The sequence below is a fragment of the Talaromyces rugulosus genome, chromosome III (assembly GCF_013368755.1).
Source record: "Talaromyces rugulosus chromosome III, complete sequence".
NCBI classification, from domain to species: domain Eukaryota; kingdom Fungi; phylum Ascomycota; class Eurotiomycetes; order Eurotiales; family Trichocomaceae; genus Talaromyces; species Talaromyces rugulosus.
In genome coordinates, this window is record NC_049563.1 from 5,055,837 (window position 1) to 5,081,678 (window position 25,842).

The 25,842-nt window shown below is 47.6% G+C and overlaps 8 protein-coding genes across 8 annotated transcripts; 5 read left to right on the forward strand and 3 right to left on the reverse strand.

Moving 5' to 3' along the window:
* Positions 1-1,674: 1,674 nt before the first annotated feature.
* Positions 1,675-3,564, forward strand: TRUGW13939_06527 (uncharacterized protein; the record flags this gene model as incomplete). Its single annotated transcript, XM_035489678.1, has 2 exons — positions 1,675-2,296; positions 2,351-3,564. 2 exons carry the CDS (start codon positions 1,675-1,677, stop codon positions 3,562-3,564), a joined length of 1,836 nt encoding a protein of 611 aa, XP_035345571.1.
* Positions 3,565-3,732: 168 nt separating this feature from the next.
* On the reverse strand, positions 3,733-5,108 carry TRUGW13939_06528 (uncharacterized protein; the record flags this gene model as incomplete). Its single annotated transcript, XM_035489679.1, has 2 exons — positions 3,733-4,815; positions 4,872-5,108. The coding sequence occupies 2 exons, from the start codon at positions 5,106-5,108 to the stop codon at positions 3,733-3,735; spliced, it is 1,320 nt and encodes a 439-aa protein (XP_035345572.1).
* Positions 5,109-5,576: 468 nt separating this feature from the next.
* Positions 5,577-6,793, forward strand: TRUGW13939_06529 (uncharacterized protein; the record flags this gene model as incomplete). Its single annotated transcript, XM_035489680.1, has 2 exons — positions 5,577-5,926; positions 5,995-6,793. The coding sequence occupies 2 exons, from the start codon at positions 5,577-5,579 to the stop codon at positions 6,791-6,793; spliced, it is 1,149 nt and encodes a 382-aa protein (XP_035345573.1).
* Positions 6,794-7,237: 444 nt separating this feature from the next.
* Positions 7,238-10,401, reverse strand: TRUGW13939_06530 (uncharacterized protein; the record flags this gene model as incomplete). The annotated part of the gene is made up of 7 exons (XM_035489681.1): positions 7,238-8,347; positions 8,544-8,593; positions 8,828-9,578; positions 9,643-9,852; positions 9,912-9,973; positions 10,035-10,222; positions 10,283-10,401. The coding sequence occupies 7 exons, from the start codon at positions 10,399-10,401 to the stop codon at positions 7,238-7,240; spliced, it is 2,490 nt and encodes an 829-aa protein (XP_035345574.1).
* Positions 10,402-10,823: 422 nt separating this feature from the next.
* On the reverse strand, positions 10,824-16,534 carry TRUGW13939_06531 (uncharacterized protein; the record flags this gene model as incomplete). Its single annotated transcript, XM_035489682.1, has 6 exons — positions 10,824-13,054; positions 13,896-15,649; positions 15,706-16,074; positions 16,142-16,257; positions 16,354-16,420; positions 16,482-16,534. The coding sequence occupies 6 exons, from the start codon at positions 16,532-16,534 to the stop codon at positions 10,824-10,826; spliced, it is 4,590 nt and encodes a 1,529-aa protein (XP_035345575.1).
* A 324-nt stretch (positions 16,535-16,858) lies between these two features.
* TRUGW13939_06532 (uncharacterized protein) lies at positions 16,859-17,966 on the forward strand (the record flags this gene model as incomplete). Its single annotated transcript, XM_035489683.1, has 3 exons — positions 16,859-17,123; positions 17,202-17,851; positions 17,916-17,966. The coding sequence occupies 3 exons, from the start codon at positions 16,859-16,861 to the stop codon at positions 17,964-17,966; spliced, it is 966 nt and encodes a 321-aa protein (XP_035345576.1).
* A 1,329-nt stretch (positions 17,967-19,295) lies between these two features.
* Positions 19,296-22,295, forward strand: TRUGW13939_06533 (uncharacterized protein; the record flags this gene model as incomplete). The annotated part of the gene is made up of 4 exons (XM_035489684.1): positions 19,296-19,474; positions 19,590-19,670; positions 19,725-19,951; positions 20,005-22,295. 4 exons carry the CDS (start codon positions 19,296-19,298, stop codon positions 22,293-22,295), a joined length of 2,778 nt encoding a protein of 925 aa, XP_035345577.1.
* A 1,773-nt stretch (positions 22,296-24,068) lies between these two features.
* Positions 24,069-25,823, forward strand: TRUGW13939_06534 (uncharacterized protein; the record flags this gene model as incomplete). The annotated part of the gene is made up of 4 exons (XM_035489685.1): positions 24,069-24,273; positions 24,344-24,674; positions 24,751-24,964; positions 25,011-25,823. 4 exons carry the CDS (start codon positions 24,069-24,071, stop codon positions 25,821-25,823), a joined length of 1,563 nt encoding a protein of 520 aa, XP_035345578.1.
* Positions 25,824-25,842: the final 19 nt, after the last annotated feature.

Below are 25,842 nucleotides of genomic sequence, written 5' to 3' on the forward strand. Positions count from 1 at the left end.
TTTGGCAGGATCGCATCTAAGCTTTCTCCGGGAGTCCGGGACTAGTCAGATCCGACTGGGGTTGCATTGGGTGGAACTTGAAATTTTCCGAAATAAGGAACGTGGGAACCTGATCCTTGTTCTTCATTATTATTAGTCTCATTGCATGCGTTGTCGTCGGCTTGGTTGGCGTTTATTATCCGAAAAGGACCGGGCAATGCAGATATTGTGCTTGATATTTGAGTAACTACTCGTCAACACCGGTATTAGCCCGACGTACAATAAGCTCCGTTTTCTTCTTCTTCCAGGTTACAGTTGACCGGGTGTCCCAGATCATCACTAATCTTTTAGTGGCTTGTCACCCAAACTAGCAAGAGAAAATTGACAATTTTGAATTCTAGACATTCGCCGAGCCTTTAGCGTGTACAGACCTTGTATGGCCTTAAAAAAATAGTAGCGATCCGGGACACCCGTTCAACTGTAACCCGGAAACTTGCTTCCGGATAAAATAATAGTTTGCAAGTAGCCATCTCTTCAATCTTCTATCAGTCGTAGTATTCGGCCTGGAGCTATGTTTATTTAGAATATATAAGAGAGAAGGCAAGTGCTGCTCCAGATGTCGCATCCTTATTTTAGGAAAGCTTGGAACAGCTTTTCACTGGCACACCTTTTCCTGCTACACTAAAACTCCGATGGAAATACCTTCGGTATACCGGCATTTAGAATAAGGTTGCATCAAAGATTCAATATTTCCGGAAATTTTGCCGTGAAGGTTACACGACAGTTGAAGTTTGGAAATTCTATAGTGAAACATATTGAATAAAGAAACCGCTGCTGCGAATCATGAGACCTGTGTCTTTAGAAATTGTATGTAGAGTGAGAGGTTGTGATAGTCTCTACATCATCTCATAAGAAGAACTACGATTTTTATATGATGTCACTTTCTTTTTATGCCTTTTTCAACCTTCTTTTCGGTTAACAACTAATTGGTAATACAAGCTGATGTGGGCCACCCGATAATTTAACTTTCTAGAAGTAATGACCAAGCAACGTTGAGTGCACGTGGTATGCAGGCATATCAATTGACATGTTTAATAATCACTCTCTATGCAATACCACGCCATTTTATATGTAGCTCGTATCTACATTCATAGCTAAAGGTTATTCAGCACATCTTCTGGAAATTTGTTTCCGGTTTTCCGGTTATCCGATACACTTGTTCTCTAGATATGCTTGCAGTTGAAGGAAAATTAGACTCTGCGGCCAATAGAATATAGCAGTCGACTATCTAAACCCGAAAAGCATACCCCCAATTGTTAATAATGCTTAAATAGAGCCATTATTTCATATTATACATCTGATAAAAAATCAATGTCGTTATCTCGAACGCGGCTATATCCGACGATATCGTTCGGACTTTTGGCCGAGCACACCTTTCCGTAAAAGGAAAAACCAATCCTCCAACAATCGTTGGTCGCCAACTGGTGAAAAGTGCTTTAAAAATTTGCTAGCAGCTCAGTAAGCATTCAGATTCAACAGCTTCCTCATCATTGTAAGCGCCAGAAAGAACCGAAAAGGGTCGCGTTTATCTGAGGGAAATCTACTTAAATGAGCAGAACCTAGTAACAGTTTAGTTCAAAGCATCGTCGGCAAGCAAGCCGAGTAATAGACGAGGTTCTCGAAAGCCCTCGCACGATGCAATCCGTTCTCCAGTATCGGCGCTTCCGCAAAATACTCGAAGCTCAGCTAGAACGTGATGACGAAAAAGTCGCCGGATTGCGACAGCAGCGCCGGAATCATCGCAGCACAAAGAACTCGCCCTTAGCACTTAGAAAAGACGGTGGCGATGTAGCTGCAGTTGACGACGACGAGAATGCGGCTCAGGAAGATGATACCAGACAAGGAAACTTCTCAACGACACCCTCGACCACTTCTTCGTCGACTCGTCATGCTACCGCCGAAATTGATATTGAGCAAACCCCGGACCCAGACCTTGAAGCTGGTGACCTCCATATAGTTCCTACGCAGAGCACTACAGGAACAACTCTAGGCCACGCATTGACCGGTATCGAAGTCCGTGACCGAACAACAAAAGAAGGTGGTTCTGAGTTGGGAAAAGTCTTCGTGGTGGCCTGGGAGCATGAAAAAGACCCTATGAACCCACAGAGTTGGGGATTTGCTAGAAGAACCACGGCGACGATGGTACTTTCATTCATTGGCGGTATTGTCGGGTTTGCTTCTGCTATCGATTCAGCTATTATACCTCAGGCAATGGAAGAGTTTGGAGTTAGTGAAGTTGCCGAATCTCTAGCGACTGGTGCGTATTGTGTTCACAATACCTTGGTGACAACAGGCTAACAACAATGTACAGGTATATTCATGATCGGATTCGGCGCTGGTGCCTTGATAGCCGGTCCGTTTTCCGAGACCGTAGGGCGGAATCCAATCTATATTCTCACCATGGCCCTGTATATGGTTTTCCTTGTTGGTGCAGGCGCCGCACCCAGCCTTTCAGCCCAGCTTGCATGTCGATTCTTCAGCGGCATGTTCGGCGCAACGCCTCTTGTCTGTGCCGGAGGCTCACTCTCAGATCTATGGAATCCTGCAGAGCGTGTCTTTGCATTCCCCATGTTCGCTTGCTTTTCATTCCTTGGTCCCCTCATTGCGCCGTTGGTTGGAGGCTGGTTTGGTGAAAGTGAAACTTTGAGCTGGCGTTGGACCGAGTGGATAACGCTAATTGCTTCCGGTATTATCTTGATCGTTGTTGTTCTAATTCAACCGGAAACATATCATCCAATTCTTCTCAAATGGAAAGCACAGCACTTGCGTCGCTTGACTGGCGATAAGCGATATCGTGGAGGCATCGAGATCCGAAAAACACCCCTGGCCATGCGACTTGTTCGAGCTCTATACCGGCCAGTGTTGATGTTCATTCAAGAACCGATTATCATCCTCTTCGGTCTGTATCTCACCGTCGTCTACATTGTCCTCTTTACCTTTCTCACTGGATACACGTTCATTTTCACCGACATCTACGGCCTGTCCCAAGGAATGACGGGCGTCTGCTTCGTGGGCCAGATGGTAGGCGTTTTATCTTGCGGCGCATTGATTCCACTGAACGTTCACCTTCGTAAACGTGATATTGCCCGAGCCAAAGCACTCGGCCCCGACGTCAAAGTCGCACCAGAATCTCGGTTATACTGGGCCATGATCGGCGGACCAGCTATACCAATCAGTCTGTTCTGGATGGGCTGGACAGCTCGACCAGACATTTCGATCTGGTCACCACTTCTCGCCTCGGTTTTGTTCGGGTTTGGCATTTTGTGTGTCTTCATGACTACTTACCAGTATATCATCGACTCGTATGAAGTTTATGCTGCTAGTGCCTTGGCCAGTATCACCTTGATTCGCTATGTTATATCAGGTGCAATGATTGAAATTTCCATCCCGTTCTACCGCAACATGGGCGTGGCGTATACCTTGACGATACTGGGGAGTATCAGTGGCATACTGGTGCTGATTCCGTTTGCCTTTTACAAATACGGACCAGCTATCAGACGGAAGAGCAAGTATGCTCCTGAGTAACATTAAACATCTATAAAGACTGGCCGGGTGTATAATAAAGACCGGTTCTTTACATGTTATATAATTTATAGTTATTATTCATTAGAAATAGAACTTAATGACAAGATCAAGCGTACGATACAGTGCTCTGACCATATCCAATCCATGTTGCTAAGATAAATATACAAACTAGTCAAATGTGATCTTCTTCCCTTGAAACGAAGCCTGGGATTTCTCGATTTTAGCCTTGCGCGCTGCTTCCCAAGACGGATGCAAAGGTGCATTAGCATTTGATGGAGCAGCTCTTTGCGTCGGCTTGTCTATCCTGTCGTCTCTATTCCCCCCTTTGTCAAAAGGTCGACCTGTCTGTCCTTTGCCCCATCTAGGCCTAGAGTCAGATCCATTCGTCGCTCCCCTGCGGCTATCCCAGCCAGCGTTTTTACCGTTGTTACCGTTTCTGTTGTCGTTTTGCAGATGTTTGGCACCGCTACCGTATTTCTTCTCCGCCAAAGCGCGACGAGCTTGTTGTCCCATTCTGTTCTTGCGTTGAGGTGGGCCTTTGGGAGTATCGCTATCCTCACCGGATTCGGTCCCTGACCAGTAACCGCCCATCATAAGCGAAGGAAGGAAGGTTGTATCCTTGGGAGTCTCGTCTGCTCGAAGCTTTTGCCGTCCCTTTATTTTAGAGGCTGGTGGGGATTTGGAAGAGGCCGCTGATTCCGAGCCCGACGAAACAGAAAGGTCGGCTGTGGCGTCGTAGGGTCGATTTGGTGGGTTTGTATCGAGGTCCATTTCAGAGTCTGAGTCATCTGAGGCGGAAGCAAGACGGTCGTCAAACTGGGCAAATTCGAGACTCTCTGCGTCTGATCCCTCGCCATTGCTGATGTCGCCCACATTCCCGCGATTCGGCTTTGGGTTTTCGTCCAATTCATCATCGGAGACGCTTTCCGGTCTCTGCACTTGAGCAGTCTGCTTTTTCTCTTTCACTTTTTCATTCTTTTCAGATTTCTTGTTTGTGCTCTGATTTTTCGGGTCCTCGTCTAGCCCCAGCAGGCTTCTAATGCCGTCCAGGATCTCCGGGAGTGCACTTTGAACGGGGTTGGACTTAAATAGCCTCGCGGTAACATTGGCTTCGGCTGGATCTCGTGGTCCCGATGTTGAGACCGAGGCAGTCTTTGCTAATCGAACATATTCAGGTGATTCGGCGATGCGTTTAGTCTTTTGCAGTTGTTTGAGTAAATACCGCTGTGCTGTTTCTTCCAAGTTGAGGCTCTGGAATCATTGTTAGTAACCCCACAGATGAGAGGCTACAAGTTGAGTGTCCCTACCTTCAGGACCTGTACTTCTTGCCCCAGTCTTTCCAAGGCTTTATTGTCCTCCTCTTGGCCGGCAGTCTTCTGTCGCCGGCCCAATTTCTGCCTCTCAAAGCCACGGGCAGTCTTCAAAGCACGGAACAAAAGCTGCGTCCCACGCTCAAACCGGTGGCGGAGTCGGGTCGCTCTAAAATCATTGGCCGCCTCAGGACGCAAGTCATCCTCGAGCGCCGAATGCTTTCGTTTCGACATGCTTTGTCTTTTTCGTGTGGGGTGGTTTTGATTATTGTTCGAAAATAAATCAAACCTCGGCGCTTCCAGCTCCGCAGGAAATTTCTGGTGGGGCGAGCCAGCCGCGCTACGATTGGGTCCCGCTAATCCAGATCGGCAGCCGAGGCTCATCGACGCGAGGGATAGCGCTGCCTTGCGCTCCTCCTCCTCTTCCTCCCCCACGTCTTGCGCTTTTTACACATGATTATTGGCATCAAAGAGGATCTCTGACGTCTGTGAGGGCTCGCTCATTGGACACTATTCGTACCAATTGTTGGTGCCTGCTCTTTTACCGACCCGGGCTGACCGTTTACGGTATAGTTCGTATATTTCGACCGCCGAGTCGCGAGGCATCAATCGTTTACCTAAAAGCAAGGAGTCCGCCGAATATCCAACTCTTCTTTTTTGCTTCTGTGTGTTGTCCTACTCATTAATTCGACTTTCGCAACCATGGGGTTGGCTTCTTATCTACCAGTGGTGTTTTTCCTCTTATCCGGCTTTGCCGGCTTCGCCATCTTCGTCTTCTCGGAGAACAATGGCCTCTTAAGGCTCGTCGAGCACTTTGTCGAAAACAAAGTGCTTCCAGGGTCTGGGGAGCCCTTGAGGACTGTGTATACCGGGTTTGAGCCAGTCGACCGTCTTTTGGCGTTTTTGACTGTCTTCTTTATTCCTGTTGTCGATGGAAGCAATCCATCTCTTTTCCTCCACTCAATCACTTTTACCGGCGCTTTTGGTTCAGCGTGGGTTTTAGTTGTTTTGGAAGCATGGCGCAAAGGAAACTCGAGTAACCTGTTTTCCCTGTAAGTTGTCTCCTTTCATTCGGGATACAAAAGAGGCCGGAAAGTTACTGACTCTTAAATCATAACAGCCCCTCGATCTTCGGAATCGCAGCTCAAGTGGCTACATTTGCTATGTCAACCCCGCTCTATCTTGGCCTACAGCTTCTAACCTCTAACACATCCTTTCAACCAACCGCAAAGAACATTGCGATTCCACGTGCAGTCGTAAATGCGATTCCTGTGATTTTCATCCTGGCTTTTCAAGTCCCTAGCTTTGCTATGTTGATTCCTGCCCCTGAAGTTATCACATTTGACCAGAAACAAGTTCTGGTTGCATTGTGGCAGCCGTGGCCAGTCTACGTATCCACCTTGCTCACTATCGTTTCTCTCCTATTCTCCGGCTCTACCAGCGACAACTCCCCATTTAAATTGAGAAAGTCACTTAGAGCAGCATACACTTTTGCCTTGACCAATTCTGCCCTCAATCACGTTATTTCATGGACTATTTCCCTTGTGACTATCGCCAAGCCCGAGTTCTTCAACGAGAGCTACCTGCACTCATTGCACCCGGCCCAAGTCTTTACGCCCTACAACCCCTTTACGAACGGCGAACTCAAAGTCAAGGACATTGGCGACGGCGTTCACATCTTCCTCCAGTGGGACTTCCTTGTCGGCACCTCTGCCGTACTCCTTTGGGCAGTCACTGTAAACGCTCTTGCTCGCAGCAAAATCCAAGGCAAGGTTGGCTGGTTTGGCCTCCTTTTCAAAACCGCCACTTCTGCACTTTTCACTGGTCCCGTGGGTGCCGCTGTGCAGTTGGTGTGGGAGAGAGATGAACTGGTTTTGGACGACGAAATCGTCAAGAGCGCTGCCAAAAAGGCCTTGTGATTCACGCGTTGAATATTTCTAGGACAGAAATTTGTTGTTGAAAATGATTATGAGCGCGCCTTTCGGTTTCATTTATTGTGTTTTTTTCTTTCGGGACGATTTTTCATCTTTACCAAAGATATGATCTTACTTGCAATACGCTATCTATACTAGGAAGTTACTACTTTGCGCGGGCAGTGAAGAATTTTTATATTAGGGTTAGGGTTAGGGTTCCTGCCTTGCATGTCAAGGGATAACTTTCCCCTTATTTATTTCGGTAGAAGCATCAAATTCAAACGTCAACTACGTACAATCCCCCTGTTAATTATTCTTGAATCATATATGATGTAACCATTCACGTACGCTTTTGATAATTTCAATCCTGGTCAAGTTTAGGTAAGTTATAATAGAAACTAAATCCAACAAAATTTCCAATCTTCACTAAATACAGTTCGATAGACGGTGTCATACAGTAATCTTAAAAAGTTGCTCTGCATTTTTTTGGCAGACCTTGCGCAAATCCGCCGGCGAAAGAACATCGCCCAATGCACGAACAAATTCCGGAACTCGTTGGGTGTCGATAAACGGATAATCGTTGGCAAAGAGCACTTTATCAACTCCCCAAGTGGCAATTGTGCACAGTGTAGGAGGGAGAGTGAAAAGACCTGATATGGCAACCCAAACCTGGCTGCGCAACATCTCCCCAACACTCCTCTTGTAACCAAAAGTCTCTTGGTCAAACACAGTATCAAAGCGTTGTATCATCATTGGTAGCATCTCTCCCTGATGCCCAACGATAATCTTCAAACGGGGATGTCTTTCCAACGCACCCGAGAGGACGAGGCGCAGGAGATGGATAGCAACCTCATTATGCCAACCCCAGCCCATATGTGCAAAGGTTGCCGACAGAAGAGGTTTTTCTGGAAAACTGTAATACGTATCCATCACGGGCTTGGGGACTACCCCGGGATGCAGATACAATGGGACGTCCAGCTCTTCAAACGCAGCAAGGACCGGATCGTACTCTGGGCCATCTAGATATCTCCCAGACGCCCCGATTGAGCCACTCATCATCGCACCCACAAATCCCAATTTTTTGATGCATCTATGCAGTTCCATGACAGCTAGATCTGGGTCTTGCATGGGCAATTCGGCAAGAGCGGCAAATCGAGTTGGGTATTTTTCCACAGCCTTTTTCAAAATATTGTTGATTTGGACGGAGAGTTCGTATCCAGGCTGAGGCGCCATAAAATTAACACCAATTGCACCCGATAAGCTGAGAACTTGAAAAGAAATGTGCCCTTCGTCCATGTCTTTGATCCGTTGTTCGCCTGCAGAGCGTCGACCAGCTGCGTATGCTAATCCGCCATTGTTCAGGACCGTTTGGAAAGTCGAAACAAGATAGTCGTCCCGAGGAATCAATTTCAACAGTTCGGGGAAAGCAACATGCTCCTCGACCCCAATGATTTTAAGGTCTCGCAATTCAGGGCGTAAATATATGGTTCCCGGACCAGAGCCAGAGATGGGGCCGAGAGTGTTAGGGTTTTCCATTATACCGTTTTTCGAGGAACAGAACTAGACTCTATTCAGTGATTTGTCTTCTATGATTTCCACTCTATAGCATGTAGGAGCGGCTGATCGATTGGCAAGACGACGTCTTGTATTATTATCTAAAGCTCTTTCAGCATTTCCCCGCAATGGTTAGACAATAGGTTGCACAACATATCAAGTGAAGCACTATTGTGCTGTTCGGTGAGTGCCCTTGTCACACCTTGGTCGGAGACGGCGGGATGAAAATGACTTGAAGTGTTTTAAACCAGTCTACAACGTCCACTCGGAGGGTAAGTATTAGGAATCTAGCCGTCTCTTAGTGACGCAGGTATTAATTTCAATTACATCGAGTATAGAGGACCAGAATTCAAAGAAATAAATGTAAAATTCAACTCTTAATTTCTCTATGTGTATATCGTAAGACTAAACCTTCCTAGAGTACATAACGAGGTCGGCGTAATGAACCAAAAAAAACGAACCAAGTCATCTATAGTCCCTTGATACCGCCGTCATAACTATTGAGGTTATATTCCTCAGGGTATTTTTCCAAGTGCTTCCTGAGTTCAGCCCGCTGAGCTTCTTGCTCCTCCGTCAAATGCTCATAAACATCACCAAACATTTCCTTCAGGGCAGGCTTTTTCTCGCGCTCAGCAGCGTTGAAAGCTTTAAGTATATCGGCCCGCAAGTCTTTTCGTGTCTGCTGCTCCATTTCTTCGTTCCACAGACCCTTGTTTTCGAGCCACTTACGAAGACGGATGATTGGGTTGTCTCGACGCTTCCAGTCCTCAACTTCCACCCTCGCACGGTATGCGAAACTGTCGTCACTAGTGCTGTGGTGTGAGACTCTGTAACTCATAGCTTCAACAAGCACAGGCCGGCCGCCATCTTCTAGAGCCATACGTCGCGCTTCCTTGGTCGCCTCACGCATAGCAAAAATGTCGTTTCCGTCCACTCGGATTGTGTCAATGCCGTAGCCAATTCCACGGCTGGCAATACCGTCACCACGGTATTGCTCCAGAGTCGGTGTTGAGATTGCGAAGCCATTGTTTCGGCAGATGAAAACAATTGGACACGAGCGAGTTGCAGCCATATTTAGAGCCGCATGAAAGTCGCCTTCACTAGCAGCTCCTTCACCGAAGTAGCAGGCGACAACGCGAGATGGACGATTTGGGTTTTGTAGAGCTTGGACTTTCAGGGCGTATGCCGCACCAGTAGCTTGTGGGATTTGGGTTGCTAAAGGAGAAGATATCGTGTACTATATTTATTTTCTGGTCAAAACCTGTCTTATAATGAGATGTGGGCCGTGTGTCAAAACTTACTATACGGGGATATTCAAGGCCATAGTGCACAGGCATGTTTCGCCCATGACCAGAGTCATCCTTATTCGCAAACAATTGACTCATAAATTGTTTGAGTGTGAATCCTCGCTGCTGGAAAACACCTGATTCTCGATATTGGCAAAAGAGAACGTCATCGTCGGTCAACGCGCTTGCGGACCCGACAGCGATTCCCTCTTCGCCGGCCGAAACCTATCGCACACCACCACGAATTAGCATGGTAAACAGTTATTAAAAAATAATGTAAATACCATGTAGAAACTTAATCGACCCTGTCGCTGTGCCTCAAACATGATAATATCCATTATATTAACTACGCCCAAATGTCAGTGAGAACCGCTCTTATCTCAAATGCCAGGATTCAGAGGCCTTACCAGTCAACATATTCTTGTACCACGTCAGAACCTGCTCGTTGGGAACATCTGAAGGCTCATGCGCTTTATCAACAATAACACCATCCGAATCCATCACGCGGTACGTAGCCATCGCAGGCGTATTCGACGGCCGCGAAAACGACATGTCGGAGGTGAATTTACTATCGACAGCGCCGGGGAAGCGCACACTAGCAGCCTCACAGTTAGCATTGAATAATTAAGTTCTCGCCTTGAAGAATTCTGCATACTGGTCAGACCCCGGTCGCTGTGAAATGGAGCTGCTCCATCTCACACTGGAAGAAACCCTACCGCCGCAATGACGACGGGCGGAGCGGGCAAGGCAGCGGCCAGCGAGCGAAAAAGCCATTCTGTATATGTCGATATCCTAGATCATTTCTTCGTGGTGTGTTTCAGAGAAGAGAAGGACGGAACAAAAAAAAACTAGAATTGGGAAAATCGAGCGTCGTGTGAAATGGAAAGTACAATCGGACCTGGATGCGGAGACCATGATGCGGGCTGACTCGGCTACAGTCGGCGCCCACCGCTGTGCCGATGCTTGCCGCGATCAAATCAGACCGCTCGATCTACTCTATTTATTACTACCATCATAATATTCAACGTATCGCAATGATAATGCAGTAAAATTCTATTCAAACAGAAGTCAAAATAGACAACAATAATAGTACATTTCTAGTACGGCCAATGCAAATACTAGACAGGAAGGCAACATTATAAGATCAATGTGGTATCACAACTCCAACCAATAAAAGACTCAAACCCCATCGTAGCCTATTTCCCAATTTCAAGCACGGTACCAAGGGCTTGCTGTACAATTTTCTTGTTGCGCTTCACAAGCGCGTTGAACTTTTTGTCGATAACGTCAAACTCCTTGCGAGAAATCTCCAGATCTCTCTGCGACTGCTGGATATACGAGGCAAGTTCCGCGGTATCCAACGCAGGAATGTTGTCAATGTCCCGTATCTCGCCAAATGCCACGCCTCTTACTTCCAGAAGCTGCTTTTCAGTTTCTACTGCAGGGGATCTAGCATCAAATTCAAGAGCATGATGAGCTGACGAGCCAATAGCGCCATTAGAGTCATTTGTGTTGTGTAGTCTCGTTGCGTCAGCTTCCATGGCCGACAGAGCATTAGGTGGGCAATTTTCAGACTCATGGTCCTCCAAATCGCTATCCTCTGGTTCTGTATTGGTAGTAACCAGTGGTACCTGGGACTCCGACACCCAGCGAACATTGAACTTTTCTGGAGTCGCGAAGAGAGCAGCCAAACCACCGTTCATGTTTGTGTAATCTGGCTCCGCAATTGAAAGAGCAGGATACTCATGAGAAGTCTCTGAGTCTGCGATACGTTCTAAACTCAAATAGCGCTCTTCTTCTTCAGGAGTCAGGTGTCGTAGCACTCGGCCCTTGGGTGTGATCACACAACGGTCCTTCAATGCTTCAGAGCCATTGTTAATCCGTAAAGGTAAGCCTTTTTCGAGTATCTTCCGAGCTTCCTCTGTGAGTTCAGTTGGATCCTGTAGAAGATCGTAATCATCCGCTGTGCACTTCATATCCGTCCGCTGATTGATAGGTGTTGGATTGAAGAGTGGGTGGGTGTTGAGATCAATCTGACCAGCTTTGTGGAGTTGCGCAAGTACGAGGTAAAGAGGCGAACTTCTTTCAAGAAATAGATCCTTGACCGAGCCGCCACCGGTTTCTATGTCTTTGATCAATTGCGAAACGGTATTTTCAGTCCGCCACGGTTCATCCTGAGGTTCCATCTCAGCAACGGGTGCAGGTGGTGTGGGCTTCTCCCCTTTAACAGTATCTTTTTCTTTCTGACCGGCGTTCTGGTTACCCACAGTTGACTTCGAATTTTCTTTCTCGCTGACAGGGGGTGCGGCGCTCTCAGGAACGCTCTTTGTCGCAGTTCCCGTTGTCGTCGTTGCGGACTGCTCTGAAGAAGGCGCTTTCTTAGTCTTGCGCTTGCGTCCTAGAATTGGTGCCTGTATGGTGTCTTCATTTGTCGCGACAGACGCCTCTTCTTTCAAAGCCTCTTCTGCTTGTTTGGCTTTTAATCTGCGCTCTTTCTTTACTTGATTCTTTGTCATAGCACGGACAGGCGCTGACCCTATTCTGGTAGGAGGAGGCGAGTCTGCTCTAGAAACTGACGCAGAAGTTGTTGGATCGTAATCAGATCCATCGGCTGGCGTAGTGGGCCGACCTGATGAAGACAGGCTGGGTTGTCGAGAGAGAACTCGTGTCTGGGCCACAGAAGGCATTGGCTGAACCACTTGAGACGGTGGTGGTGGTGGTGTCTCTGCCTTCGGTGTTTCCACCACTCGAAGTACTCGAGGCTGACGCGCTCCAGAAGAATCAGAGTTCCTCGATGTCCCTGTCATAGGAGTTCCAGGTCTCGAGCCAGTTGAAATAGTTGGAAACAGAGCTGTCGCCGATAGACCAGTAGCTTCTTTACCAGCAGATGACACAAATTGCTCTGCAGATGGGATGGACAAGTCCAACTTGATGGGCTTCCCTTTCTTCAGGTCTTTTGCTCCATCAGGGTAAGACGGCAGCGGACTGCCCGTTACAAATTTTTCGTGCTTAAATTCAGCACTAGCCTTCTTGGACGACCTTGCTTTAGGGGATCCTAAAGAAATATCGCCAAAATTCCGCATTTTGTCCAGTGATGAATTCTCACCAGGTGCGTCTTTCGTCACTGGTGTTTGACGCCTGGATAGGGCATCCAATGATTTCTGGAGAGGAGTACCATGGCGTGAAAATGTCAGACCTGAAGGATGCGTTGGCAAGTTCACAGATGAGGCTGGACTTTGGGGGGTCGATTCATCTTGAAAAAGCACTGCCGCTGGATGACCAAGAGGAAGTGGAAGTCCAGGAGGCAATGTAGGTGTCTCAGAACGGCTAGAGATATCTGGTGGATCTCTAGGCAAAAAGGGTCGAAATGGGAATTCTGTCTTATCTGTCGTATTGGCATTCAGAGGTGGAAATTCATCGTCGTCAACTGTCAAGACATGCTGCGTCAGTATGTTTTCAAAGACCAACAACAATGATTGTATGTAGTATCGGACGAAAATCAAAACGAGACGGTAACGGCTGCCATCGACTCCGCACGGGGTGCAACAAAACAAAGCAGTCACAATATACGTTATGAGGGCAAATTATTTACAAGAATATCTTGGCAATCTTAATCAGGCACTCGACCAAGGACCAACAGGGTAATGTCTAAGGACATTGTATGTGAGAACTTGCTTTCAACATATTCATCCCGCCTTGGGTAAAAGACAGGGCAGGGAGGATTAACGTACATAAGATCTCCTACCAGCAAAACGTCGAATTGGCCGGGTGCTGAAAGAAAATGGCCTATTCAACAACGCTGGCTGGAGGAAATGAAACCCAGAACAGAGAGATCACCAGTGAGAATGCAGTGACGCCAAATCTAACACCTCATCTCAAGATGTGAGGTTTGGGAGTCCCATAAATAAAACGCCAAAGGCACTCAAAGGCCCGCCTTTTGATGGACCATTTTGCCAAATGCTCGCTGTGACAAAAAAAAAATAGAGAAATCAAAAAATACACAGAAAAATAAAAATATCAAGAAAGCCGAAAGAGTGCCACTCAAAACATCAAGAATCATTGGGTGTGAAATCATCATTAAAGGGGGGGGGAAATCATGCAAAAGGGGAATTTTGTTTTTTTTGTTTTTTGTTGTAATGCCACGATGGTGGGCATTCAAACGAAACGAGGAGTCCGATGGCAGACCGAAAAACCGACTCGAGTACGACACAGCGACAATCACCACCGGCCAAATCCAGCTCCATACATCATAGAGGGATTGTACCCACCTTGCCCCTGACTTCCGTATAGCACTTGCCCAGTCGTACCAACACCAGCTGGGTGCATTCTCGCCTGCAGTATGCTCGGGTCCGCAAGATCTACTACACCGCCTCCACCGGAGGAAGTGTTAGCGTGTCTGTGCTTCTTCCCCTTCTTCCTCTGCTTCTGTGGCCCAGAGTCGGTAAAAGTACCGGCTTGGGAACCATAGAAGGCACTGAGAAGGCCAGTAGCGGGAGTCAGGGGAGGGGGGGTATTGTGCTGTTGAAGGAAGGGAAACATAAACTCACGCTTAGCCTCGTGACTCTGCACGCCACCCGTACCAGCAGTTCCACTGCGGCCTCGCAGTAACTCTCGCATCAAATCAGGGCTTGGCTCTTGCTTCCCAACATTTCCACCCAGACCAAGACTTGTGTTTGAGGTGAAGCCGTAGCCTTGGGCGAACATCCCACCACCACTAATAGGCGGGGTCCCAGCCGTCTTCAGCCCAGGAGGCGGGCCCTGTACACTGCTCGAGTAGAACTGGTTCGACATGTTCTGTTGTGGAGCAGGTGTAGTAAGCGGGTTGGGGGTTAAAGATCCTTGTTGGCTGAGAATTCTAGCATTTGATGCGTTCTTCGCAGAGTCGTTAGCAAACGAAAAGCGAGAAGACTGACGACTGTGTCCACCCACCCCGCCTTGCGGCATTGTGCCTTGGAAAGGGCCTTGGCGATTCTGGGACGCTTGCTCAATGGCATGGTCCATCAAATTAGATTGCTGGCCATTGGCCGATTTGAGCAACATTAGCTGCTGCTGCTGCTGTGGGGTTAGGCTCCTTGTGTTCATATTCAGGTTCTGAAACTGTTGACTCAGGGACAATGGAGACCCAATAGCCGAGTTATTAGCCGTGTCCTGCTGAGATGGCGGCTGAATAGCTCCATGGTTGTCGCGGCCACGAGTCGCAGCGCCTCTTGCGGGGTGCACATCATCTGGCTCGCCTCCAAGTTGCAAGCTTCCGCTCTCTCGAGCTTCCTCATCCGGAACTGTTAATGGCAACAGAGATTGAGCTTCAACCTCTTGTTTTGCACGCTCTTGTTCTGCCTTTTCCCGCATCGCTCTGCGTTTGACTCCACCAAAGGGGTCGATAAACGATGGTCCATTTTCAATGTATTTAATCTCATCATCGGACATGCCCTCGGTGGAAAACACGAAACGGAAATCGGGAGAGTTCACGGCTTTGAGAAGAGAATCAAGTACAACGTCCTTTGTAGGTGCTTCTTGTGCTCGAGGCTGGATTTGGGAGCTGGGTTGCTGGGTTGGTTGTGGGGCAGGAGTAGAACGTCGAGAGTCTTGGCCAGAAACAGAGTGCTTCTTTGACTCTTCGTTCTTCGCAAGTATGGTGACACTAGCCGGCTTGGGACTTGGGGAGGAACGACTACCAGTCAAACTGACTCTCCTGGCACGGTTAATCGGGGCGTCCTTGTTTGCCCAGCTCGCCGAAGATGGAAGAGCAGGACCATCCGGTAATGATTTCGAGGTCTCGTCCTTGCTTCCCTGTCTGCGCATCGGCTGAGATTGGATGGGCTGATTGAAAGGCCGGCTTCCAGTGGCCGCAGCAGCTCCATTTGGATAACCATGTCTCTGAGCCGTGTTCATTGACGAGAGATCCTGTCTGCTGTAGCTCTCGCTATCATCACCAGTTTCATGAAGAAATGTACAGTTGCGATTGTTGCATTGCTCGTTGCGAAGAAAGGACGAACAGTATTTTGTTGTGCCGTATTGTGCCCTGTAAAACAAAACGTAAGCAATATGAGCGGGCTCTGGAATGGAATGCGAACGAACCTGAGAAGCCTGTCCCCATTTTGAGAGCCATCAACAGCAGCGATACAGGTTGCCGCATCGATTTTGCGAGCAAATGTAACATAAACGCCGATGCCCTGGTTTGGGTTGCCGCCCGGCTTTGCCTTGCTCACAACAATCTTGTCAATTTCACCGTACTGCCCAAAGTAGTCTGGACCCCGCAGCGTCTGCAGAAGTTGGCCTTCGTCTCGGATTGTAGGATTCAGTCCGATCACGTAGACCAGGTTCTTCTGGACAACTCGGACTCCAGCCAGGTTCTTCCGACTAGAAGCTTCGATTTCGCGTTTTTCGACCTCCTTCTTCTTTGCGGCAGCTGCCTTGCGGTGCTTGAGGGCCAAGTCGGCTTTGAACCTAATGCAAAAAAAAAACTAGTTAGTGTCCGCGTAGTATTAAGTATTTATTATCACTAGTAACATACTCATCTGCATCAGGCACCTTGTACTGGATAGTGCTATCATCATACGGTCGTCTGCAGTTCGGGCACCGACCCTCTTCGTTGTGGGTCTTGATGTTATTGTAGCAAAACTGGCAGATCTGAAGGGGAGAATCTCGTTAGCAAACAGATAGCAGACGTGTATTAGATGAAATAAGGCGGGATGTGAATTTTTCGATGGAGGAAAGACAGCTTACCTGGTATCCACAAGGACAGGGTCTGAAGTTCTTGTCCGAAAGATCGAACTCTTCAATACACAAGGGGCTATCGAACTCAAGCGTCAGTGCACACTTAGGCCAGGTTTTTGGCACAAGATTCCACTCACCAAAACTCGTCATCATCATCGATGACTGAGTCAATCTGGTTGCGATTCGACATGACTAACGAGGATGTGAGAGACAATGAACAGACAACTCCGCGCAGGGACGGTGAAGGCGTGTAAAAAACAGCGCGGCCAAAGGGTATCCGGGGGAGTAAAAAAGATCCACGCAAGCGAAACGAAAGGAGAATGGGCGAGGGAACAAGTATATCGACAGTCTCCGCGCCAGAGGCAAAAAGGGCGATCAAAGGTGTTTGGTGAAAGGACCAGAGGAAGAGAATGGAGCAAACCTTGGCTTGCCGCGCTGGCACGGCTCTGGCTGCGCCGTGTTGATTGGCCACCCGTGCTGGTTTTAGTGGGGTTATCACGTGATTGTTCGGCTTATGTCAGGGTCACGTGCAGCGGCTCGAGCCAACTTCAAAGACATCGTGACGAGAGTGGCCGAACACGGCTTCGTCCACGACCTCCTAATCAACGATTGTGTCTTCGCAATGGCGGCTACGCGCACTTTACTTCGGCTGGGGGGCAGTCGCTCCCTTGGCTCGGCTTCCAGGTCGGCAGCATGTGTCCGCGCCTTTTCCTCCAGTCCCCTTCGAAGGGCTGCCGAGGAAGACCCTGTGCCGAACATGAGGAACGCTCCACGACCTCGTATGTTATTGATAAGCATCGCCACCATTCAATTGACTCAGTTTGAGCTCATATAACTGACTTGTGTTGTCATTGTAGCTCAGGGCGAGCTTCGTGCGCCTCTGGTGAACCCCGCAGACAAGTACCAGGACCAAGCCGATAGCATGCACAAATACGGCCAATATGTCATGTCTTGTCTACCAAAATACGTGCAACAGTTTTCCGTTTGGAAAGACGAACTCACCATTTTCGTTGCGCCATCTGGTGTCCTGCCCCTGATGAACTTTCTCAAGTATCACACCGCTGCCGAGTTCACTCAGATTTCCGACATCACCGCGGTCGACTACCCAACCCGAGATCAACGATTCGAAGTCGTGTACAACATGCTTAGTGTCCGCCACAACTCTCGCATCCGTGTGAAGACGTACGCCGACGAGGCCCAGCCCGTTCCCAGTGTTACCGGTCTCTTCGAAGGAGCCCTCTGGTACGAACGTGAAGTCTATGACATGTTCGGCGTCTTCTTCACCGGCCATCCCGATCTTCGTCGTATCATGACCGATTACGGATTTGACGGCCATCCTTTGCGCAAGGACTTCCCCTTGACTGGCTACACTGAGATTCGCTACGACGAAGAGAAGAAGCGAATTGTCTACGAGCCTCTGGAACTCACCCAGGCTTTCCGCAACTTTGAAGGTGGCTCCGCTTCCTGGGAACAGGTTGGACAAGGAATTGACCGTACACCCGAATCGGTAAGCTTTGCAATGTCCTAAATCATGCCTTGTAACTAGTAACTAACGACTTGGCAAATCACAGTTCAAGCTGCCTACCCCCAAGCCGGAAGAGAAACCGGAAGAAAAGAAATAAACTTTCAACTTATGTAACCCTAGACTTCCGAATATTTTTTCCTATGTTTTGTCTTAACTGTATATAAAGACCCGCGGAATCGCAATCGGATAATCTTTCCAGAGCAATAAGCTTCAGCATTGGGTAGACAAGTACTGGGAGAGAGCATCAATTGATTAAAATAATTAAAATGACGGATTCCACGTCACGGATTTCAGACCGCACTCGAATAAGTTTCTGTTTTAACTTCAAATGTCGGGAACGAACTAACAACAATAGTTCACTAGATATTCCATTTATTGGTGATAGTTTGTCGTCTTGGCTGTTTTATGGTGTTTAAGTACACGTGCATATTTACAACATTGAATGTCCAATATTATATGCGTTCAAATATGTATTGCCCTTCAATTGATGTTTTGAGACTGGTAGTTCCTATGTACATCCGCCGCGTTCGAACTTTATGAATTAACGTCTGCATTGTCAACATATATACACTAGTCAATACATCAATTAATATATCAATCAAAATTTGCTCCTGTACTTATTCAATATTATTCAGTCTTAAAAGTTTTATCTTAATTATCAACATTACCTAATCAATTGATGTCAAGTCAATATCAACTATTCAAGATGTGTATGTACATGTGGGCATAGAGTATACATATATATATCCGGGGACAATACATGTCAACCCGTGGTAGCGCGTCACATACATCACTTGATTGTTAATTGAATGTCATTTCCAGAAATAAAATATTTAAATTCGAATTTCTTTTGATAAAGAACACAAACTAATATATATCGCGCGATATCGCGAAATAACCAGACAAACGTGATGCTTCTATATCCCGGCAAACCGGCTATTAGCGTTGTTTCCCCCCATGTCACGTTGGACTTGACAACGAAGGAACATTCATATGGTTACCCAATCCTGCTGTGGGGCAATTAATTCAATGTGCAATTACTTATTAATATTATTATTATGACTACTACTACTCCATACGCCTACGAACATTATAAACCAGACCCCGCATCTGTCTGTCACGCTAGTCTCAAGTCGATTCAAGATTGGCAGCTAAAACAGCAAGTCCACGGGTTTATCTATTCTCGTTGCATTTCCCTCTTCTGTCCGGCTCTCCACTTCGCACCTGGTAGACCAACATTATGACGAGCCTGGAGAAAGGGACATGCCGATCCCTTACTGTTTTCGACGCGGAATGCACACCGTGTAGCATCAGGCACCTTAGTTGAACTAACTCATGCGTCTAATCTTTGGGTTTAAATATCCCGCAGGCGGCATCCTTGCTTTTGATGGAGAGAGATCACCGGGGAAAAAATATCAGCGCAAACATGTTGTTGACACAACTGTTACTCACCACAGGGCTTCCCCTGCTGGCCTGCGCACAGAATGTTGTTGACCTCAGTGGAAAACAATGGACAGTGACCAACCCGGAAAAGAATGTCTCGGCCCCGGGGTCTTTGCCGTCGCACGTCCATTTGGACTTGCACAATGCGGGGGTTATACGTGAGTTTCTCTTCTGCGTCTCTGGTAGTAAATGGCTGACAATGACCAATTGCAGCTGATCCGTAAGAAAACCTAAGTGTAGCATGACTTGGGGGGTATTATGATAATAACTGCCGTAGGTACTACGGCATAAATGAGATTGACCTCCGTTGGATTGCCTGGTCGAACTGGACATACACCAGCAAGCCCATCAAGGGACTGTAAGTTAATAGTTGGTCCATTGATGAAGGAAATTTACTAACGACTGGCCCTAGATCAAACAAAGCGGAGAGCAGCTGGCTTATATTCGACGGGCTGGACACTTTTGCTACAGTAAAACTGTGCAGTCAAGTCGTTGGAACGGCGAACAATCAATTCCGTCAATGGAAGTATGACGTTTCAGATATCTTGAAGTCTTGCAAGAGCGATCCCGTTATCAGCATCGACTTTGGCAGTGCTCCGGCTATTGCCAACTCCATCAGCGCCCAGCCAGGGCAGGAAAGTAAGTAACATATTAGTTTAATTGACCTCGGATCGATTGTTAATCTATCAAAGCATGGCCGGATGGCGTCCAGGGACTCTTCGAGTTCGACAACAGATGGTTTATTCGCAAGGAACAGTCCGATTTCGGCTGGGATTGGGGCCCAGCGTTTTCCCCCACGGGGCCATGGAAACCCGCATACATTGTGCAATTCGAGCCTGATGACGGTCTTTATGTGCTAAACACTGATATCGACATCCACCGGGAAGGTCAGATTAATCACCTACCCGCGGACCAAACTAAACCGTGGGTGGTCAATGCTAGCATTGACTTTTTGGGAACCCTTCCCAAAGGAGCATCGCTGAATATCGACATCAAAGATTTGCTAAATGAGTCGTCGATTGCCTCAGGATCCCTAACTGGCATCACAACCAAAAGTGGAACCATAACAGGGACTACTACTGTTGATGCAGATACTCCAAAGCTATGGTGGCCCAATGGTCTCGGCGAACAGAACCTTTATTACATCACCGTGAACGTGGTCGACAGCAAAAACAAAACTCTGGCGACTGTCACCAAGAGATCTGGCTTCCGTACCATAATTTTGAACCAGACTAACATCACTGATGCACAATTAGCGCTTGGAATCGCACCAGGAGCAAACTGGCATTTTGAAGTCAACGGCCATGAATTCTACGCCAAGGGCTCCAACTTCATCCCCCCGGATGCATTCTGGCCACGAGTCACTGAAGCTCGCATGAACAAATTGTTTGACTCTGTTGTTAGTGGCAATCAAAACATGCTCCGGGTTTGGTCTTCTGGTGCCTACCTTCCAGACTTTATCTACGATATCGCTGATGAGCGTGGTATACTCCTGTGGAGCGAGTTTGAATTCAGCGATGCTCTCTACCCGGTGAATGATGAATTCCTGGAGAACGTCGCAGCCGAGGTCTTGTATCAGGTCCGCCGATTGAACCATCATCCGTCACTTGCCCTTTGGGCCGGTGGGAATGAGCTCGAGAGTCTAGAGCTGCCCGAGGCATATGAAGCCGACCCAGAAAGCTATCCCAAATATCAGGCTGAGTACGAGAAACTGTTTATCAGCTTGATACTTCCGATCGTCTATGAAAATAGTCGCTCAATCAGTTACACCCCTACATCAACCGGAAATGGCTACACCAAGATCGACTTTTCGCTTCCTGTTCCCATGGTAGAGCGGTACGACGATATCGCCCCTGGCAGCTACTACGCCGATAGTGACTATTATCTCTACACTACTAGCGTTGCCTTTGACATGAGTAATTACCCAGTCAATAGGTTTGCCAACGAATTTGGCTTCCACAGCATGCCTAGTGTTTATACCTGGCAACAGGCCGTGGATGAAAAAGATCTACAGTTCAACAGCACGGTCATCTTGCACCGTAATCATCACTACCCTCCCGGTGGCCTCTCCATGAACCTTACAAAGAGCGCCGAAGGCATGGGTCAAATGACTACGGGAGTGGAACAATACTACCCCGTTCCCTTTAAGACAGATACAATCGCCAACTTCAGCGCTTGGTGTCTTGCAACCCAGCGCTTCCAGGCAGACTTGTACAAAACAGAAATCCAGTTCTATCGACGCGGAAGCGGACGGCCTGAACGCCAGCTCGGATCTCTGTATTGGCAGTTGGAGGATATCTGGCAAGCACCAACATGGGCTGGAATTGAATACGATGGCCGGTGGAAAGTGTTGCACTACATGGCAAGGGATATCTACCAGCCTGTCATTGTTGCCCCATTCTGGAACTTGACCACCGGCTCGTTGAATGTCACTGTCATATCCGACTTGTGGGAGTCTGTTTCCGGCACAGTCAATTTGACGTGGTATAATTACAAAGGCGAGCCATTGAGCAAGACTGCCGCGACGTCGATCCCATTCCATGTTGGTCCGCTCAACACCACCGACATCATCACCACCAATATCAAGAATATCCCTATTTCCGACACAAAAGATGCCGTCCTGATACTCTCCTTGGAAACGTCTGGCCACCTGCCAAACAGCGAGACAAAAGTCCAGTTCACACATGAAAACTACTTCGCCCCCGTGTACACCAACGAGGCGAAACTTGTCGACCCTGGCCTGAAGCTGAGCTTCAATAACTCCACCCAAAAATTCGTCGTTGAAGCCACAAAGGGAATTTCCTTGTATACCTGGCTAGACTATCCTGCTGGGGTGGTAGGCTTTTTTGACGAGAACTCATTTTCGCTTCTGCCGGGCCAGACAAAAGAGATTGGATTTACGCTACTGGAAGGTAAAATTAATAGTAGTTGGGCTGAAGGGGTTACCGTGCAGAGCATCTGGGATCAATCGGTGTCGGATTAGTTACATTTGAGACTTGCAAGTGCTACTTGACTTGCCAAAGATATGAATACTGAGCAATAAAAAGAAAGAAACTTTGTATTCTGTAAAATACAAATGGTGGTTAGAAAATGTTGAACCAAAGGTCCCCCGGGAAATTAGTCTATGGTACTTAAATGTCGGGCCTTGAAACATCGTAAATTCGTAACAACAGCATAGCCAATCAGCGGAACAAGGCTGATGTTGATCGGCGATTATATTTAATGCTGTGCAACTAGCAATTCCACCGTGTCAACCTGTAGACTTTTTTATCAAACGCCTCCGCCGGTTTCCGACGCATGCCGCGGGCGGTCTTGGCTTTGACATAAATTGATACTACTTGGGGGCCCGCCTGAGTGACTCATAGCGACAAGAACCGTTGTTTTCTGAAACCAATTTTACTCTCATTTACGAGATTAGGCTGGCGTGAACCCCATGCGGGCCAAAATCGCCCTCGCGGACGTACGAACCGGCAAATAGAAAGTGGCATTTAGCATTTTGATCTGCTGGCAGATAAGAGCCCCAAAGTTGGCCGCGAATGATAGTCATTCTTTATTGGGCCCCAACGGCAGGATTTGCTGGTGCGAGGAAGCTAGTTTTAAAGATCATTAGTTTCTCTTGGGGGGAAAAAGGATCCTTGGTCCACATGAGCGTACCTCTCTTTGAACAGATCTAACATTGCTATTTGGACCGAGTTCGAATTGCTCGGCAAAACCGCTAACTCGCCCATTGCTCTCTCTCTCTCGAATTTGGCAATAAAAATACCTGCACAGCTGGCTCTCCGCCAATTAGCCAAACCTTCATGCCTTCTCTGAGCCTTTCCGTCCATCCTGATTCACACACAATGGTGGGCAAGGTGGCATATGTTGGCCTTATCGTGTAGTCAGGTTCTCTGAAAGATCCTTGGTACTGTCCACCGAAAGACGAAGACTCTAATGTGCTCTCATAAGACTGGCCGTGCTTTGGATTCATAAAAAATAGTCAAGCAAGAAAGGAAATGATTGACATACTTGCTCAAGGTAGAAATAGGAGACCTGCGTTTAACTTTTCCGCGGCTAAAACCCCACGGATCGCCATTTGAGCCATCGAGGCTTTCATCCAACGTGCCAAACACTCATGTGTCTCTGCAAACGCCACCACAACAGAGAAAGTTCTCAAGAGAGAATTCTAACCACAGCCAGAGAGATATCTGTTAGTTTTTGAGAGGGAAAAAAAAGGGCGAAGTGGTCTGGAAGACCGACCGGTAACCCCTCCCTTTATATTTTGAAGTGTGTTGTAAACTGTGCATGCTGTCTGCTCTTCTACTTGGCCGTATCCAAAAGTACGCTCGTCTCTCTTGTGAGCGAGGATTTGATCTATGATATCGCTTGGCAGGAGACCAGGCGGCCCCCGATCATGGCTGTGCTGGTTAATGGAGTAGTGACTTGTCCTGTCTTGTCGCCACAAAATACGGAGTACTAATGAAGGATATGACCAAAATACCATAATCCCCACCAAGGCATTCCTTTTTGCAGGGTGGTAATTTTTAGGTCGATATGTCTCTAAGTTTTGAGTACGGGCTAGTGTGAGAAGAGTAAACAGACCCGGAGGAGTATACATATGCAGTGTTTTGGCTAGTAACGGTATTTAACAATAAGCTGACAAACACGCCCCACCCTTATCTATCTGGAATTCTGGACACTGTAGCTGAAGAAAGATGAAACTGGGGACGAAGTGATTCATTCACCTGTTTACAACTCGAATAGTTGAAGAGTAACAATGGTTCTCCAGATTATACAAACAATAGGAGCCGTCTCACTCGTCTATTGCGTGGGCGAGGGGCTTCGGAGACTCTACGCTCACCCTTTATCGCATATACCGGGCCCTAAACTTGCAGCTCTCACCTGGTGGTACGAGTTTTATTTTGATGTGATTCAACCAGGTCGATATATTTTCAAAATCCAAGAGCTTCACCAAGAATATGGTTCGCGCACTTTGAATCCCACAAGAACAAATCCGTTGTGAAACGATGACGCTAATCATTGGCTGCTAAGGCCCTATTCTTCGAATAACCCCGGATGAAGTCCATATCAACGATGTTGGCTTCGTAGACACAGTTTATGCGCCCTCTGGGGCTCGCAGGGATAAATATGATTACCAGCTGCGAGCCCTGAACATGCCCGGTGGAGTTGGCACCACAGCAAGCCACGAGATTCATCGAAAGCGCCGGGAGGCACTTGCACCTTTTTTCAGTCGCCGCAATGTCGTCCATCTTGAGCCACTGATCCGTGAGAAAGTTGAGCAGTTGTGTCAGTTAGTTGCCGGACATGCGGAGGAAAAGACACCTGTGAACCTGTCGGATTTGTTTTGGGGGTTTTCAAATGAGTATGTATATCCTTTTTCTGTCTCAGGTTTCCTCCCCATAGACTATAGCATATGATTACTGACAAGACTTGTAAAGCGTTACCAACAATTTCTTGTTTGCTCACCAGAGCAATATCCTTGCAGACGAAGCAAAGGCTGCGACGTCGAGACAGAATAGTAACCAGCTTCTGTTGGGTATTCACGTCAATAAGCACTTCCCATGGCTACCTAGGTTTATGGAAAGTCTTCCATTAGTCATTAGCAAGCCCCTGATGCCACCCGGGTTGCTGGATATGCTAGAACTGTTTAACGTAAGTCGCCTCGAACCAGTCGCATCCAAAATCTAACATAGGACAGAGAGTTCGCAATGAGCTTGTTGGGCTCATGCAATCAAAACAAGATTCTCCCTCCACCGACCAGGGCTCGCTGGGCCCAACTGGCAAAACATCTGTGTACGACTCTGTTCTAGACAGCAAGGTGTTACCACCAGAGGAAAAGTCCCTTCGACGGCTCCAAGAAGAAGGCGCACTTCTTGTCCTCGCTGGAACAGACTCTCCTGCAAAATCCCTCTCGGTCATTTTCTACCATCTACTCGCAAACCCGGAAATTATGAAAAGACTGCGAACTGAACTTGAGAATCTGGACACTCCGAATCCTGCATGGACAGAGCTGGAGAAGCTTCCCTATCTCTCGGCCGTTATCGAAGAAGGAAACAGACTCTCTTTTGGTGTTACCGCACGAATGGCGCGGATTTCTTCTCAGTATGAAATATACGTGCCTTCTCCGTATGCGAACCCCATGCCGCCAATATCCTTGACGGTGGAACAAAGAAATCACTGGGCCCTGCCTGCTGGAACACCAATGAGTATATCGACTTTATCTGCACATACTAATCCGACCATTTTCCCGAACCCATTTGCTTTCAACCCAGATCGCTGGCTTGAGGATAAATCCCTTAAAAACTACCAAATGGCATTCAGCAGAGGAGGTCGCAAATGTTTGGGAATTGAGCTTGCCAATGCGGAGTTGTATCTAGTAGTCGCGGCATTGGTGACAAAGTTTGACAAACTGGAGTTGCATGAAACTGATGAGAATGCTGTCTCCTTTGTGGGAGACTTTCAGGTTGCTATGCCAAAGGATCCGCGAGGAGTGAGGGCATTGGTTGGTTGAAGCTGTACAAAGGGGTTGT